This window comes from Pelecanus crispus, chromosome 10, assembly GCF_030463565.1.
Source record: "Pelecanus crispus isolate bPelCri1 chromosome 10, bPelCri1.pri, whole genome shotgun sequence".
NCBI lineage: Eukaryota > Metazoa > Chordata > Aves > Pelecaniformes > Pelecanidae > Pelecanus > Pelecanus crispus.
In genome coordinates, this window is record NC_134652.1 from 32,736,881 (window position 1) to 32,750,356 (window position 13,476).

Sequence of the window (13,476 nt, forward strand, 5' to 3'; positions counted from 1 at the left end):
AATGTAACTCTTGAAAGACGATGTTAGAATGATCTCAAGAAATTATTGGTTTTATTCTTTCTTAGCTCAGAGAATATATATTATAAATCAGAAATGTATTTTCTCCAAGCCAACTGTGCTACTCCTAGAATGTGAGTGTTTCAGAAACTGTACCCAGTGTGTTTGTGATTTGGTAGTGCACGAATATTTTGGGGTTTTACTGGTTAAGGAATAGCATAATTTTCCACCTCCTGAGTTGCTACTAGTCATTGCCTCATAACTTGTGTGAAATTTATAATTCATTAACAATCACGGTCTTCACAGCTTAGTTTGTGATTTCTTAACTTTCTCATGCTTCTGCAAAATCATTTTATTCAACAGACCCTTTTCACTTTTCTGTTCTCACTTTTTATTTTTAAATGATTAAAAGGGGGCAGCAATTCAGGTACTGTCCAGAGTGGGAACAGACTTGTGTACTAGTAACAGCATCTTATCATTGCTGTTTCCTGCTGCTTCCAGCTTAATAATGTTTTAAATGTTGTTGAATCTCAAAAAGTCTAGACTCTGCAATACTTTCTAGCTCTATAGGATAGTGGGAGGAAGCAAAATTAGTCTAAAAATTATCACAAATATCTTGGCAGTATGCAGGATGACAGAAAACCTGTATCTCTGGCCAGGGCAGCCTTGTGTGATCTGCCTTAAGTTCCCCTGTTTCCATGTTCAGCGATATGCAAATTCCAGCCTACCTCAAAAATCCATATTTGCAGCTTTAGCAGTCATGAAAGTTACCCACTAGGACTCTTCTCTGGCATTAGAAGACTATGAAACCCAGTGTACCTTAGAAGTGGAAATATGAGCTAGCACATATGAGTCCAATGGATCAAAATTTGTCACTGCTAAGAACTGTGGTTTGCACCGTATTCATCTCACTCCAGTTCTCCAACCAGATATTATTCCATGGCAATCGAGGCTTCCGTACCTTCAGCATGGTGTCAGCAGCGTTGGTTTTGATTATTAAAGAGTCTTATGCTTTCAACATTGTTTTCACTTTCCTCGTCTTTTTCTTTGTCACTTCATTTACCTTGTCTCCTTTGTGGTGTTATCTTTTTATCTGACAATTTGATTTCCCCTGGGGTGGTTCCTTTTGAGAGTGAAAGGAAACATGAGATCATCAAACCGGTATTTTATTTTCCCTTCATTGCATGTCCTCTATATTTTATCTTGTTTTTATTTTAAATTATTTTTTTCTGTATTTTTATGACATGTCTGAAATCTTTGTACATTTTTTGCTCAGTTGCATATAAATGATCATCTGTTTGTACCACTGTATTGTATTCCACTTTTCTAAGAATAAATAAAGTTTTTTGGGGAAAATAAATAATGCAAACACTGGCAAAATAATGCATTTTAATGCCATCTAGAAATTCAGTTTCAAACTAGTTTTGAATATAATAAGGTGAGAAGCTTAATTTAACTAGCATTTTTAAATCAGCAAAGCGGTGTTAGGAATCAGTCAGCCCAGAATACAAAGTTTAATGTTGTTTGATGATGAAGTATAAGCTGGAAGAATCAGTTAAAGGAAAAAAAAAAAAAGAGGAGGAGGACATAATATATAAATTGCCTTGTACAGAAACTGATAATAGCTGGAAGGGCATCTTAACTAACTCAGTGTTGGCTTTTTACATGAGTGAAGAAACAAGATTTTCTCCTTAGAGGTCCCTAACAGTGAAGCAGATATTCTGTAATACCTGGTGACAGACAGTGTGCTCATTGAGAATCCAATGAAATCAGTCAACTCTTGCTATTGATCACCCTAGATTTAGGTCAAGGCTGTAATGGATTTAAAAGTGACATGTCATCCCCATGATTAATGACACTGAGCCCAGGCTTCTGCTACCCAAAGCAGTATTGAAGCATTCAAGTTTGGTTTCAGCATATTTCCCTAGCTGCAAGGAAGGGATTTTTGTGTTTGGTTTAATTTTTCTCCCAGTTATATAAGAAAACCCTGCTAATGGGATTCTTGGGGATATAATCTGAACTTACTCTGCATGAACCTTATCAGGGTGGAATAAATGAACAGAAATAAGCTTAAAAAATGAATGTTTCCATGCAAGGAAGTCAGAAAGAAGCAACCTGTTTAAAGTTCCAGTTTGGTGATGAATTTAAGTACTTGCTTAAGTTGCATGACATCACCTATCCCAGAGAACTTCTGTGGCTACTCATGTGCTTGGCATGAGCTTATGTATTTTACTGAATTGGAGCCTTAATGTGTCAGATTCTTTTAGATTCCTCACATAATGTTTACGGAGCTAATGTTTGTATATTTTATCTCAGCCTACAGTGGTATTTTAAAGTTGACTTTTTGAGGAGGTGTTGAATGTTCAGTAATAACAAAATCAGTAAAAGTTTAAAATAAAAAAAAACATAAAATGTGACTGTTTTCTCAATATTTTTTTTTTTTTACATTTTTGTGGTTTATAAAGTGCCTTAGGCCTTAATCCAACTAAGCATTTAAACATGTATGTAAAATTAAATGAGAGTTTGATCCTGATCCCACCTTGATCAACAAAACACTTCCATTCATTTTAGTGGTGTAGGATCAAGCTTGAGTTGCTTTGAAACCGATATGTATAAAGCATAAACTGGAAGTTATGTGTGCCTTGAAGTGATTTACTGAAGAGTGAACTTCGCGTACAGTAATATTAGCAAGCAATTTATAAATCTGTTTATCCATTGAGTTTAAATAATTTTATAATACCTGAAATAACCTGTGCTCAATATTAGCAAAATATTAAAGAATCAAAGGTACTAATATTGTGGAAAAAATATATATCTATATTTATTTTATTTTTTTAAGCTTGATGGTTTGGTTATGATTTTCCATAAGTTCAGAACTGAGTTTATAAGCATGTATGTAGAAAAGACCTACTTGGAATTACTCAATGTAACAAGCACTATTTCTTCAGAAGTATTCAGTATCCAAGAGTTCTCTTATGGGAAACTGGTGGCCAGATTTTTATTATGCTGAGGTATTTTAATGATTTGGCTGGCCATGTCTTTTCTCATGTTGAAACAGGAGCTTGGGCAGTTTCCAAAATACAGCCCTGAATGGGGCTGCAGAAACCTTCTCAAAATTCAATTTTTAATTAAAACATTTGTGGCTAATAGAAGTAAGAGTTTTCTAAGGCTTTCACACAGCTGGAGAGGAGAGGCTTTGCAAGGGAACTATCGCTGGGCATCAAACAGGTTGTAGAAGCAACTCCTTGTGTCTCCTGTGCCAACTCTCTCTTTTACTCCTGGCATAACTGGAAAAAATGGGAACTTTTGAGATTTGGATTTGACTAGGCTGGAACAGTGAAGAAGAGTGATGATAGAGCAATCTGTTATGCCTGATGCTCCAGTAGAGTAAATCAGACTGTTAAAGGGTAGCATTGCTTTGCTTTGGGCTCAGTAGAGTGAAAAATTACATCCCTTATGGACTAGATAATAATTTAGGATTTAAAAGCTGTGTAAAGCAATGTAAAGAATCCATTAATTTTTAGTGAGTTTTGGAACAGAACCTTTGTGAATTTAATCTTTACTTCACAAGAGAATAATCTGTCACCTCATAGGATCATTTTAGATGTAGCTGAATTCTGAAAACACCACCCTCTTCAGGGCCATCCTCTCTGTTTTCACTGGCTAGAATTTGCTATTTCAAACCAGAAGTATAAGAAGTTAATATGTTTGCTAAAAAGAGTGAAATATTAATTACATTTTTAGCCTCACTATCTTGATCCTTTTTTTTTCTCCCTACGTCTTCCTTTCACTTTCTATCTGGAGATGGCCAATGATGTGAGGTTGGGCCTCAGAAGCATGGTGAGAATTTATAATAAACATACAGATAAATGGTTTGTTGTTGAAAATGCCTGCACAGTTGAAGCCTTGCTAGTTTTCTCCTCATCTTTACCTCTCCCTGGAACTCCCCTTGAACCTAACCTTCGTGTTGTTGGAAATGCCTGTAACTACAATATATACAGTGTGTGCACAGTAAAGGTTTCTCCATGTGCAAGTTCTCCTTTCTCCTAAAAAAATTCCTTTGCAGAGACATTGGCATGCTCATCAACCAGCACTCATTCAGTACTGCATTTTGCTGCTTGTGTTGAAAAATGTTTCTTTGCATTCTCTTACTATCCTGTTTATTTCTAACCTCATGAAAACTGTGGAAACATCTGTATAATGTGAACCAGTGATTCATTTTCTTTGTAGTTGAGTTACCAGCTTCTAATGCTTGTGGACCAAGGTTGGTAAGGATTTTAAAGCTTGAATACATCAGCATGAGGCTGAGTGTCCCCTTTCTTATTGAGTAACAAATGAGGATGCTATCCCAGCCTCTTACCTTGCGGGTTTGAGTCTGCTGTTGGTTGTGAGGACTAGCCAGTGTTTCTCTGTGATTGCACTTAGTTCATGGATTGTGATGAATGTGGGAGGAGATCACTGCAAGAGACTGTGGGGCTACCTGCTGTCACCTAATGTGCAGTGCTTGTCCCATTGGTACTGTGTCCTGCGTATTTATTCACACAGTGCCATAGCATGAGGATGCAGTTGAAGGGAAAAAATAAAACAAAGATGGATGTATAGCTAGTTTAAACTGGTGTGCATCATCAACTTCAGTGGCCTGGTGGGGAGCTTGTTGTCCAGTGCAGAAGGCTTACAGGCATGGACTATGGCACAGGCACGGACTATGGGCCAGTCACAGACGTCTTCAGAATTAGATCCCTGGCTAGATGTGATTTCAGGTTAGATAAATCCAACCTGGGTAAGGGGGACAACGTGAGTGTGGGAAGATATGGACTGCTTCATGAAGCTCCTTGCTACTTGTAGTACTTCTGTAGCAAGTCAGCATTACTTGATTGGTCTCTAGGTTTTTGGTAATAGTTTCTTACTTTCACCAATTATAGACATTTTTTGGCTGTGGGTAGGTGGGAATAAACTTTGGCAATGTATTTGAAACTATTTTCTATCACATTAACATCATCTTTGCAGTATTCTGTTATTTCTCACTTTTTTTCAGGTTTACTTAGAAGGGAAAAGAATATTACTGTCTCTTCATAAAGGAATCTCTGCTCTCTGGTGAAGGAGAGCACCTCCTAGTGAATAAGGTGGCCTCTTGTACATAATTTTTTATGAAGTTTTGTTTCTTTGAAGATGATTACACATTGAATGAAATTAATACATTGCAAAACTCTTTCATTTCTTTTATCATTTCAATTGGATAACAGTCTACTGGACCTCAACTGATGTCAGTCTCAATGCATTCTTCTAACAGCTGTTTTATGGACGATAGCTTAGTTAATTGCTAATTTAAAATACATGGTATAGTTTCCACTTATAAGAGCAGAAGCTTGATTGCAGAGTTGGGCCTATTTATAAAAGTAGTTTTTCAAGTAGACTCTTGAGGTGCATCTGTACTTATTTCTAATAAGATACTGTTACGGTCAAACTGGCATCTAGCAGAGTACACTCAGAAACCACTCAGCAAATTTTATGTAACATTAAGTACTATTTGACTAGGTCAGTTGCCTGCGTTAAATTAATGACAGCAAACATACATCATCGCTGCATCTGTTTACACGTCTGTCTGCATTTCACTGCATTGTCGACTGCAGAATCTCCAGAATAATGAGTGTGGCAAACTGAGTTGTATTAAAAAGGGGTTATTTGTATTAATATAACACCATACTGTGTTGTCATTGTTTTGCAGCACATCTATTACATATATCATCACTGCTTTTTCTTCTCAAGCAAGCCAATTATGTCTGGTTTTGCCACTCTGTCAGAGCCTCCTGGAATAAATTAAAATTACAGCTTTACATATGCAGTAGCTGCAGCTGAAAGTAATGATTATGACCCTGGGTGAATACAGAATTTCAAAATAATCTTAAACAAACGTACATATGCAGAGCTGCTGCTTCTTCATTTCTCCTTAACAAGCTAAATGTTTGAGTCCATGATGTCTGAAACCCCATGGACAGAAGCTGGTAGCTGGGTGGAGCTGTGGGCTTTGGCGCTGAGCTGAGAAGAGAATAGCCTGTGGGTACCTGAGCATGGAAACTCACCATTTCGGTTTTATTTCTCTGTTTTGTTTTGCAGTTATGCAGTATGTCTCTCCGTGCATGGAAGTGCCTCAGAGACTTCCTCTCTGCCTAGCTGGGTACATGTGTGCCTTCCATCATCTGTGTCTCATGACTGCTGATACTTGTATTTTTTAACGTTATGTGTATGGGTTAAGAGGTGTTTTATATGGATGGTAGAGGGACTGGCATGTGACCTGGTCAAGGTCAGAACACGAAATGTCTGTTTGAAGCTGGGACTTGACTCAAATTTTGCACCCCAGTCCTAATCACAAAATTGCCTTATTTTTGTAAATAGTTCTTTCACAGAATGAAAATGTAATATTAACATTTATGTCTTGGCTTCTTTCTCTCACCAAAAGACAATCCTTCATATTGTCACCCAAGACAGAAACAAACAAACAAACAAAACAGAAATGCGCCATGATTGATGATTAAGGCTATGTTACTTCAAAAGATCTCAAGCATTATTTTCTGCATATCTCCTGAGGCTTATTAAGAAGTGCATTAACAGGCTTTTAATACTTGGCACAGTTATGAGCATCTGACTGGGAGGTATTGATGTATTTATGATAGTCCCTTGGTGTATGTGCCTGTCTGCCCATATTGGCTAAATTTCTGAATTTTTAGTGCTTGATGCTTAGGGTCAGGACCAACAGTCTTTTTCTTCTCCTCTAGTCTAGTGTGGTTTTATTTGCATGTGTGGGGTGCAGATGCAACTTACAGCAGTTTTGGCATAGTTTTAGCAACAAAATTCTGCAGATACTTGGCCTTCCTTTTTGGGCATTTGTCTCCCTTTTTTGCCTTACTGAAACGGCTTCATCAGCTTGCTACATTTTTATCTCTTCAAGTGGCTTTGTGACAAGATCAGAGAAATCACGAGTAAGAACAAGAGGCCACATTAGTGTCTTTAATAAAAATATTTTTCTCAAAAATCTTCCCTGTGGAAAATCCCAACTGTTGCAAGCCTGGCAGCTGAAGAGTATTACCTTTGAATTAATTGTGTTTAGAGTGATGTAGGCAATTTCTTGAAATACACATCAGCCAGTAGCTCCTTTCCAACACTCAGTGAGATGTTTCTCAAATTTGATAATGTTAACTGACTCGAAACCTCCCAAGTAGTTTCATATTCTTTCAATCTGACTGCCCACACGCTTTTATTGGAGTCCACTGTCAAAAGGCACAGAAAATAAGCTAGAAAAATATATTGATTACTCTGTAAATCATCCTGTCTGCCTTTATATCTTGCCATAATTTCTCTCTGCATGATAAGGCCAAACTTGATTAGTCCTGAAAGGGAGTTGTAGTTTCTTGCAGGTGCAGTCGTGCAGGGTTAGTTTTTCCCAGATAATTCTGGTGAGCATCCTTCAAATCCATGCCAATGGTTGCCACGGTGTGCTCCTGCACTCTGTCATAGGCCATTGAACCTGTCACTCATGATCAAGTGCTTGGGACATATCAGAAACATGCCCTCCATTCACCCTTCCAGAACTCAAAATCATTGGGGAAGAATGACATTTAAATTGGTATTTATGAATCAGATAATTTCCTGACCAGAAGCAATGTTTGGTTAGCTGTTTTCCTTAAGCTTGAGGACGATGAGCCTGTGTTTATAATTCATTGTCCTTACACGTGATATTTTTTCTTCCTTTCACTGATTAATTTCTTCAGCTGATCTCTTTGGACTACAACATTAATATTGAAAATAGAATTATGAAGGTAGCAAAGGAAAAATATTTGATCTTCTGGCAACACAAGCATATACATTGATCCAGTGTAGCTATGTAAGAAAGGTGAAGTTGAATTGGCATGAAACATCTGAGATGTGACATATGTATCATATTAACTAAGTTTTGCATATTAAGTACAAAAAAAAGAAAGAGAAGAAACTTTTGGTAACATGCCTGTCACAGACACTGAAGTACTAAGTTTGGAACTCATTCGTTCAGCTCTTGAAGAGACCTAACTGGACCTAGCTCCACCTTGCTAAGTGGAGCAGAAGCCAGAAACTTTCATGAAGAGGAGCATTAAGGCTTCCCCATGAGGGGCTTTCCTCTGGGTAAAGGAAGTCTCTGTGCTAGAAAACCCGCACACTGACCTCCACTATGGCTCCTGTTTTTTCCATCCAGCTGCCAGGTCTGGTGCCTCTGCCATTCCCTAGCTCCAAGACTCAATTTATTAATTTATAGTAATTCATTAATTTTAATTCGTGAATTTTGTCATAGAGAAGTACAAAAATAGAGAACAGTTACAGCATCAGAAAGCTTGAAAATCTTTTGCAATGCTACATTACCATTTCACAATTAAGGTGACAAAGTCTCAGGAAATGGAAAAAAAAAAGCAACCTAACTAAGTGCTTAAAATATAACAAATGGCTCATATTTAATGAGAAATATAGAACTAAAAATAAAGGAGAACACTGAGCTAACAAGGGAACAAAACATCATAACTTTTAAGATTTGTTTTTCTGGCTTTATTACCATTTAACCCTTTTTCCATTTACCGTGCTACTTTTCAGTAACATATGCTTTGTTACTGAATTTTCCAGGAGAGCAATAAAGGAAAAGAAGGATGAGGTTTACAGAATTTACAAATTCTTAAAGCTTGGCATGTCACATAAAGCTATCCCAAAACCTTCTGTTCTGGAAATCTTGGGATTCAAGGCAGTCTTCTAGTCTATAATGACAAAGTAATCTTTTCAAGGTTTCTAATTTTTTTATTAGCATTTTTTCAAAGCATTTGAAAAATCATACATTCAGCATTAAGATGGTTTCATACAAAGCTTGACATTTAGTTATTTAGCTGCTCTTCATCTAATAAGACAAAGAAAAAGGGAAGAACCTTTAAAAATGTGTTTTTATTATTCCTCAGAGACAGAGTTTTTTTCCTTAACCTTTACAAACATTTTATTTTAACAACAAAAAGAAGGAATAATGTGCTTGGAAGCCTTTAAAAAGTTTTCTCTGATCTTAGTAAGGCCAGAAAGTTGTCCTTAATGCTGAAAAAAGTGTTAGAAGCAGGCAAATGAAATCCCCACCCCTACCTCTAAAAAAAAATCCCAAACATTTACTTCTCTACTTACTTCATAAAGTATTCTTTAGTAGATAAAATGTGATGTCTGTGTGCAGAAATTATGTTTTTCTTTTTCTTAATAATGAAAATGTTCGGACAGTGAAACATAAGTTTATATTGTGAAACATAAGCAACTGCAAATCCACCATTTTCTGAGGAATGCTGCCCCAGGGCTGGACGATGCACAGTAGAAGACAAGAGGGCAATCCTGTTAGGCCAGCAGAGGGAAACACTCTAAACGACATGGTCCTTAATAACCCCTCTGGTCTGGACCAGGAGATGTCTTTTAAGAGCATCCCATCTGTGGCTTTTCATGTTTACATCTTAAAGAGCTGAGCTAAATATATAATGAGGATTAATTCATCCTTTGAACTTTTGTGCACAAATACTCCAAATGAAGAGCACACTTCATTTACAAATGTATTTTTTCTCTGCAAACAGTTAATGACTGCATTTTGCAAATATTGAAACTCTACCTTTCCTTCTGGCTTGGCTAGTTGTCCCAGTCACATTATGTTTGCTCCTCTAGCAAAGCAGCATGGAATGCACTGAGGATGTGCTTGCAATCAAAAAATACAAATAAAATGTTGATGTATATTTTCACTTGAAATGATTTGAAGAAAGCAGTAGTATTTGGTGAAAGCTCAGAAAAATGCAAATGAGTAATGAACATTTCTCCAAAGTCTTATTTAGGAAAATTTCTTCTAGTATTTGCTCAGTTCTAACACGAGTTCTCTAATTTTTTCTTATTTTATAGTAGGAGCTTATAGCAAGAATATGGGTCCCAGATAACTATAATGACAACCTAGGAGTCTAAATCAAAGCTAACAGCATTTTTGAGAAAAGAAATAGTACGGGATACCTAAAGAAGCATTATATAACGGGCTTCTGGGAGTTAGCTTCCTTAGACATGAATATCATCATACACGGTGGTAGCTGAAGTTTGTGGATAAGCATAACTTTGCAGTGAGCTTTTGTTGGCAGACAGCTGAGGAAGACATAGCAGTACGCAGCCAGGTGGCTGTGCAAAAGGAACGGGCCCATGGAGGTCAAGTCTTTATTCTCAATGGAGGATAATCTATGAATGCTTCTCAGACTTGCCCCCAGTCTACAATTTTACTTCAAGAAATAAAAATAAATAAAACTATGAATTAAATCCACATAATCCTCTGGCCATTATACCACAAATCCTTAATTTATCTTGCTACAGAGTTTATGAAAGAGCTTCTGTGTTATCGTCAGCTTGGTGTATTGTCTAACTTCTTGAATGAAGAGCCTGACAGGTCAGGTACGGCTGTTGGCAAGAAGGTCTTAAAGCAGTTGCAGTGGTATGAATGAAGTATTGTGTGGTCCCTTTCTGCCACACAAGTTTATTTTTTATTTATTGTACATTGATTTTCTGTAACTCAAAATTATCTGATTAGAGGATTTGGCTGAAAAACCAGTGGTTTTTTTAAAAAATAGTTTGTTTCTCTGGTGAGGAAGATGATATCCCTAGGGTTTCTGGGAGCATCATTGGGAGTTTGGTGGATTTGTGATGTAAATGAAATAGGAATTCATTTTCTGCTGATTAGGAAAGGAGGTGCAGTGTGCAGCTCAGCCCTGTAATGGTTGAACAATTGTACTCCAGTTGAAATCAATAGGGATTTAGCCTAAGCTAAGGACACAGGTTTGGGTACATCATCATGTAACACTAATTCATTTCCAAATCCATGCAGAGTTCAGCAAATCCAATGGTTCTTGGGTAATATAGAAGTGGTGTTAAATCACAAGGTTAGAATCAAATCTGTAGTTGACATCGACTGGAATCAAGGGCTTTGGAGTTGACTTGATTGTTAATTTACAGGTGAAAGCAAAGTTGCATAGCAGTGGATACCACTGGAATGATACTGTAATTCTCTCTGCTCCACCTAAACACCAGGGGCAAAAGATCATGAAGAGCGGGTGGCAGTGGCACCTTATACTTCTCTGTTCCCAGAGCCTATGTTTTTGCATGGATCAGAGCATCTTTAAGGCTGCTGCTGTTTGGTTTAACCAACATCTAAGCACACATTGATCTGTGGGCAATCGGGGATTACTGGAACACAACAGTTTCAGGTAGTCCTATTTCCTAGGCTGGGATTATGCTGGCTGCCCAGTGTAAGTACAGGTTTCTGTCAAACCAGGGAATTTCTTTAGTTCCCGGATTGTTGGGCTTTTATAGACGCTTTGCTACTAGCCTGCTGTATGTTACACTTGCACCAAATAACAACTGCAGATCATAGCTGTGCTTTATGAAATATCGAGAAATGATATAATATAATACCTTTTTATTGACAATACAATGCTATCTATTAAAATTCAGTCATACAGCATCCCAGGTGATTGACTTTACCCTGCCAGTTTTCTTGCGTTCCAATTTGAGCATCCTGAATGCCGTGCTGAGGTGATAAACAGCCCATTGTAGGTCTTTGCTGCTTCAGGTTTTAAAGACAATTTCTTCGGCTGTATTTCCTCATGGAAGCTAAAACATATTGAACAAGTAGTGCTGAAAGTCCCTTGAGGCAACCACTCGGGGACCCTTAACCTACCCATTCTCAGAAGATGGTGATGCATTTTTGAAAGACCAGTGTTGCTTCCCCAAGCTTTGACCACAGACATAAACTTTTACTAGATGACGTGTCAAGATGAAAGACAGTTTGTAGTTGGTCATGCAACTGTTCAAAACACAAATGAGCGGTCCCCTCCCCAGGGCTCACAGAGCAGGTCTCTCTTAGTGCTGTTCTAGTAGGTCAATAGTCTGTGCCACATAGGTGACTCAGGGCTTCCTGCTGGGAAGGAAATACTTCTTCACCACCACAACCCCTGGCCTGTAGATTTTGCCACATGAAGCAACTACCCTGAAGTCAGCTAGACTCTGCAGAGTGTTTTACTGACATGTTCCTTAGAAAATTCACTGCAGCTAGATGAGACAGTGGTGAGCTGTCTTGTGATTACAAGGTGGCAAGCTGCTGGCTGGAATTTGGAGTCCCAGCTTGCTTGTTTGCCTGCCATGTGTTTTTTTCTGGGCTTGTGCAAGTTGAGCTAAGGGCTTGCGGGATGTGCTGGTCCCTGGTGCCAGCTCATGCTAGCTGAAGCAGAGCCATCGGTTTACCTCCAAGGAGGATGCTATTGACATCAGGGGCTTTTGCAGGCTGAGATTGAGCTGGTATTCCCTTCAGCACGTGTTTCTCAGCTGGAGATGTTGGGCAGACCTCAAGGTTTTTCATAGGCACAGGTGAAATTGAAGCGATGTAATGAGTGAACAGCAATTCTAACCACACAGAGGAAGTGGCGGGGGGCCGGATGGGATTGGAGGTTGTGTTTGGACTGATTGTTCTGGTTTCTTCCTCACTAGGACAAAGAAGTGAACCTGGAGCAGGTCCATAGACGCATGAACAGTTTAATTGACGAAGACATAGCCCACAAGCAAATCTCTCCAGCGTCCATTGAAATCTCGGCCTTGGAGATTGGTGGCATGCAGCCAACTCAGACCCTGGAGCCAGTACGCGAATACCAGAACACGCAACTTTCTGTCACCACCTTTTTACCAGAACAGACAACTCACGGTGCCAGCAGAACACTCACAGCTGCCTCTGGCAGCAACCTGCCGCTGCCCCTGAGCAGCTCAGCCACCATGCCCTCCATACAGTGTAAACACAGGTCGCCAAATGGAGGACTATTTCGTCAGAGCCCCGTGAAAACCCCGATCCCAATGTCATTTCAGTCTGTGCCGGGGGGAGTCATTCCAGAAGCAATGGAGCCCTCGCATGGAACATCCATATGATGAAAACAAACAGTAAAACAACCAGCAGAGCTTTTTAATACAAAATTTAAAAGAAACAAAAAAAAACAAAACAAACTCTTACATTTTTCTTGTATATACCTGTAAATAATGAAAGAATGAAGTGGGGTAAAAGTGTATTTTGAATATTCCCAATTTTCGAAGTCAGTAAAAAACAAAACAAAAAAACAAAACAAAAATGTATGAATGACTTTGTAAATTTTGTTCTATATGAATAAAAAGGCAAACTACTTGTGATCGTTCTCAAGTGCCAAAGAAGACCAGTTACTGGGACTGAGGGCCGTACTTCTTTTTTCCGTGGATTTCAACACTTATTCCCTTTCTGTTCCTTTTTATCTAAGAGCAAAAAAAGTATCCGTTTCTTGCTAGAAAAGTTCACCATGCTCAGATCTCTCCTTTCCCCAGAACCCTATTTTATAGACAAGTCGGCAATTCACTTGGAGAATTTAGCAGCTGGTGTTAGCATAGCAGTAACAAGTGTTTTAAATG

At 38.3% G+C, this 13,476-nt stretch overlaps 1 protein-coding gene across 3 annotated transcripts in view; it reads left to right on the forward strand.

Annotated features, from left to right (window-relative positions):
• Positions 1-12,969, forward strand: part of GRID1 (glutamate ionotropic receptor delta type subunit 1) — a 543,067-nt gene extending 530,098 nt beyond the window's left edge. For 2 of the 3 annotated variants that reach the window (XM_075717630.1, XM_075717631.1), the window contains one exon: positions 12,541-12,969. In XM_075717630.1, coding sequence (XP_075573745.1) covers positions 12,541-12,969 — 429 coding nt within the window. Of the gene's footprint in view, positions 1-3,801; positions 3,838-12,540 lie in introns of all 3 variants that reach the window. The other variant, XM_075717629.1, reaches the window with a different exon arrangement.
• The last annotated feature ends 507 nt before the right edge of the window (positions 12,970-13,476 follow it).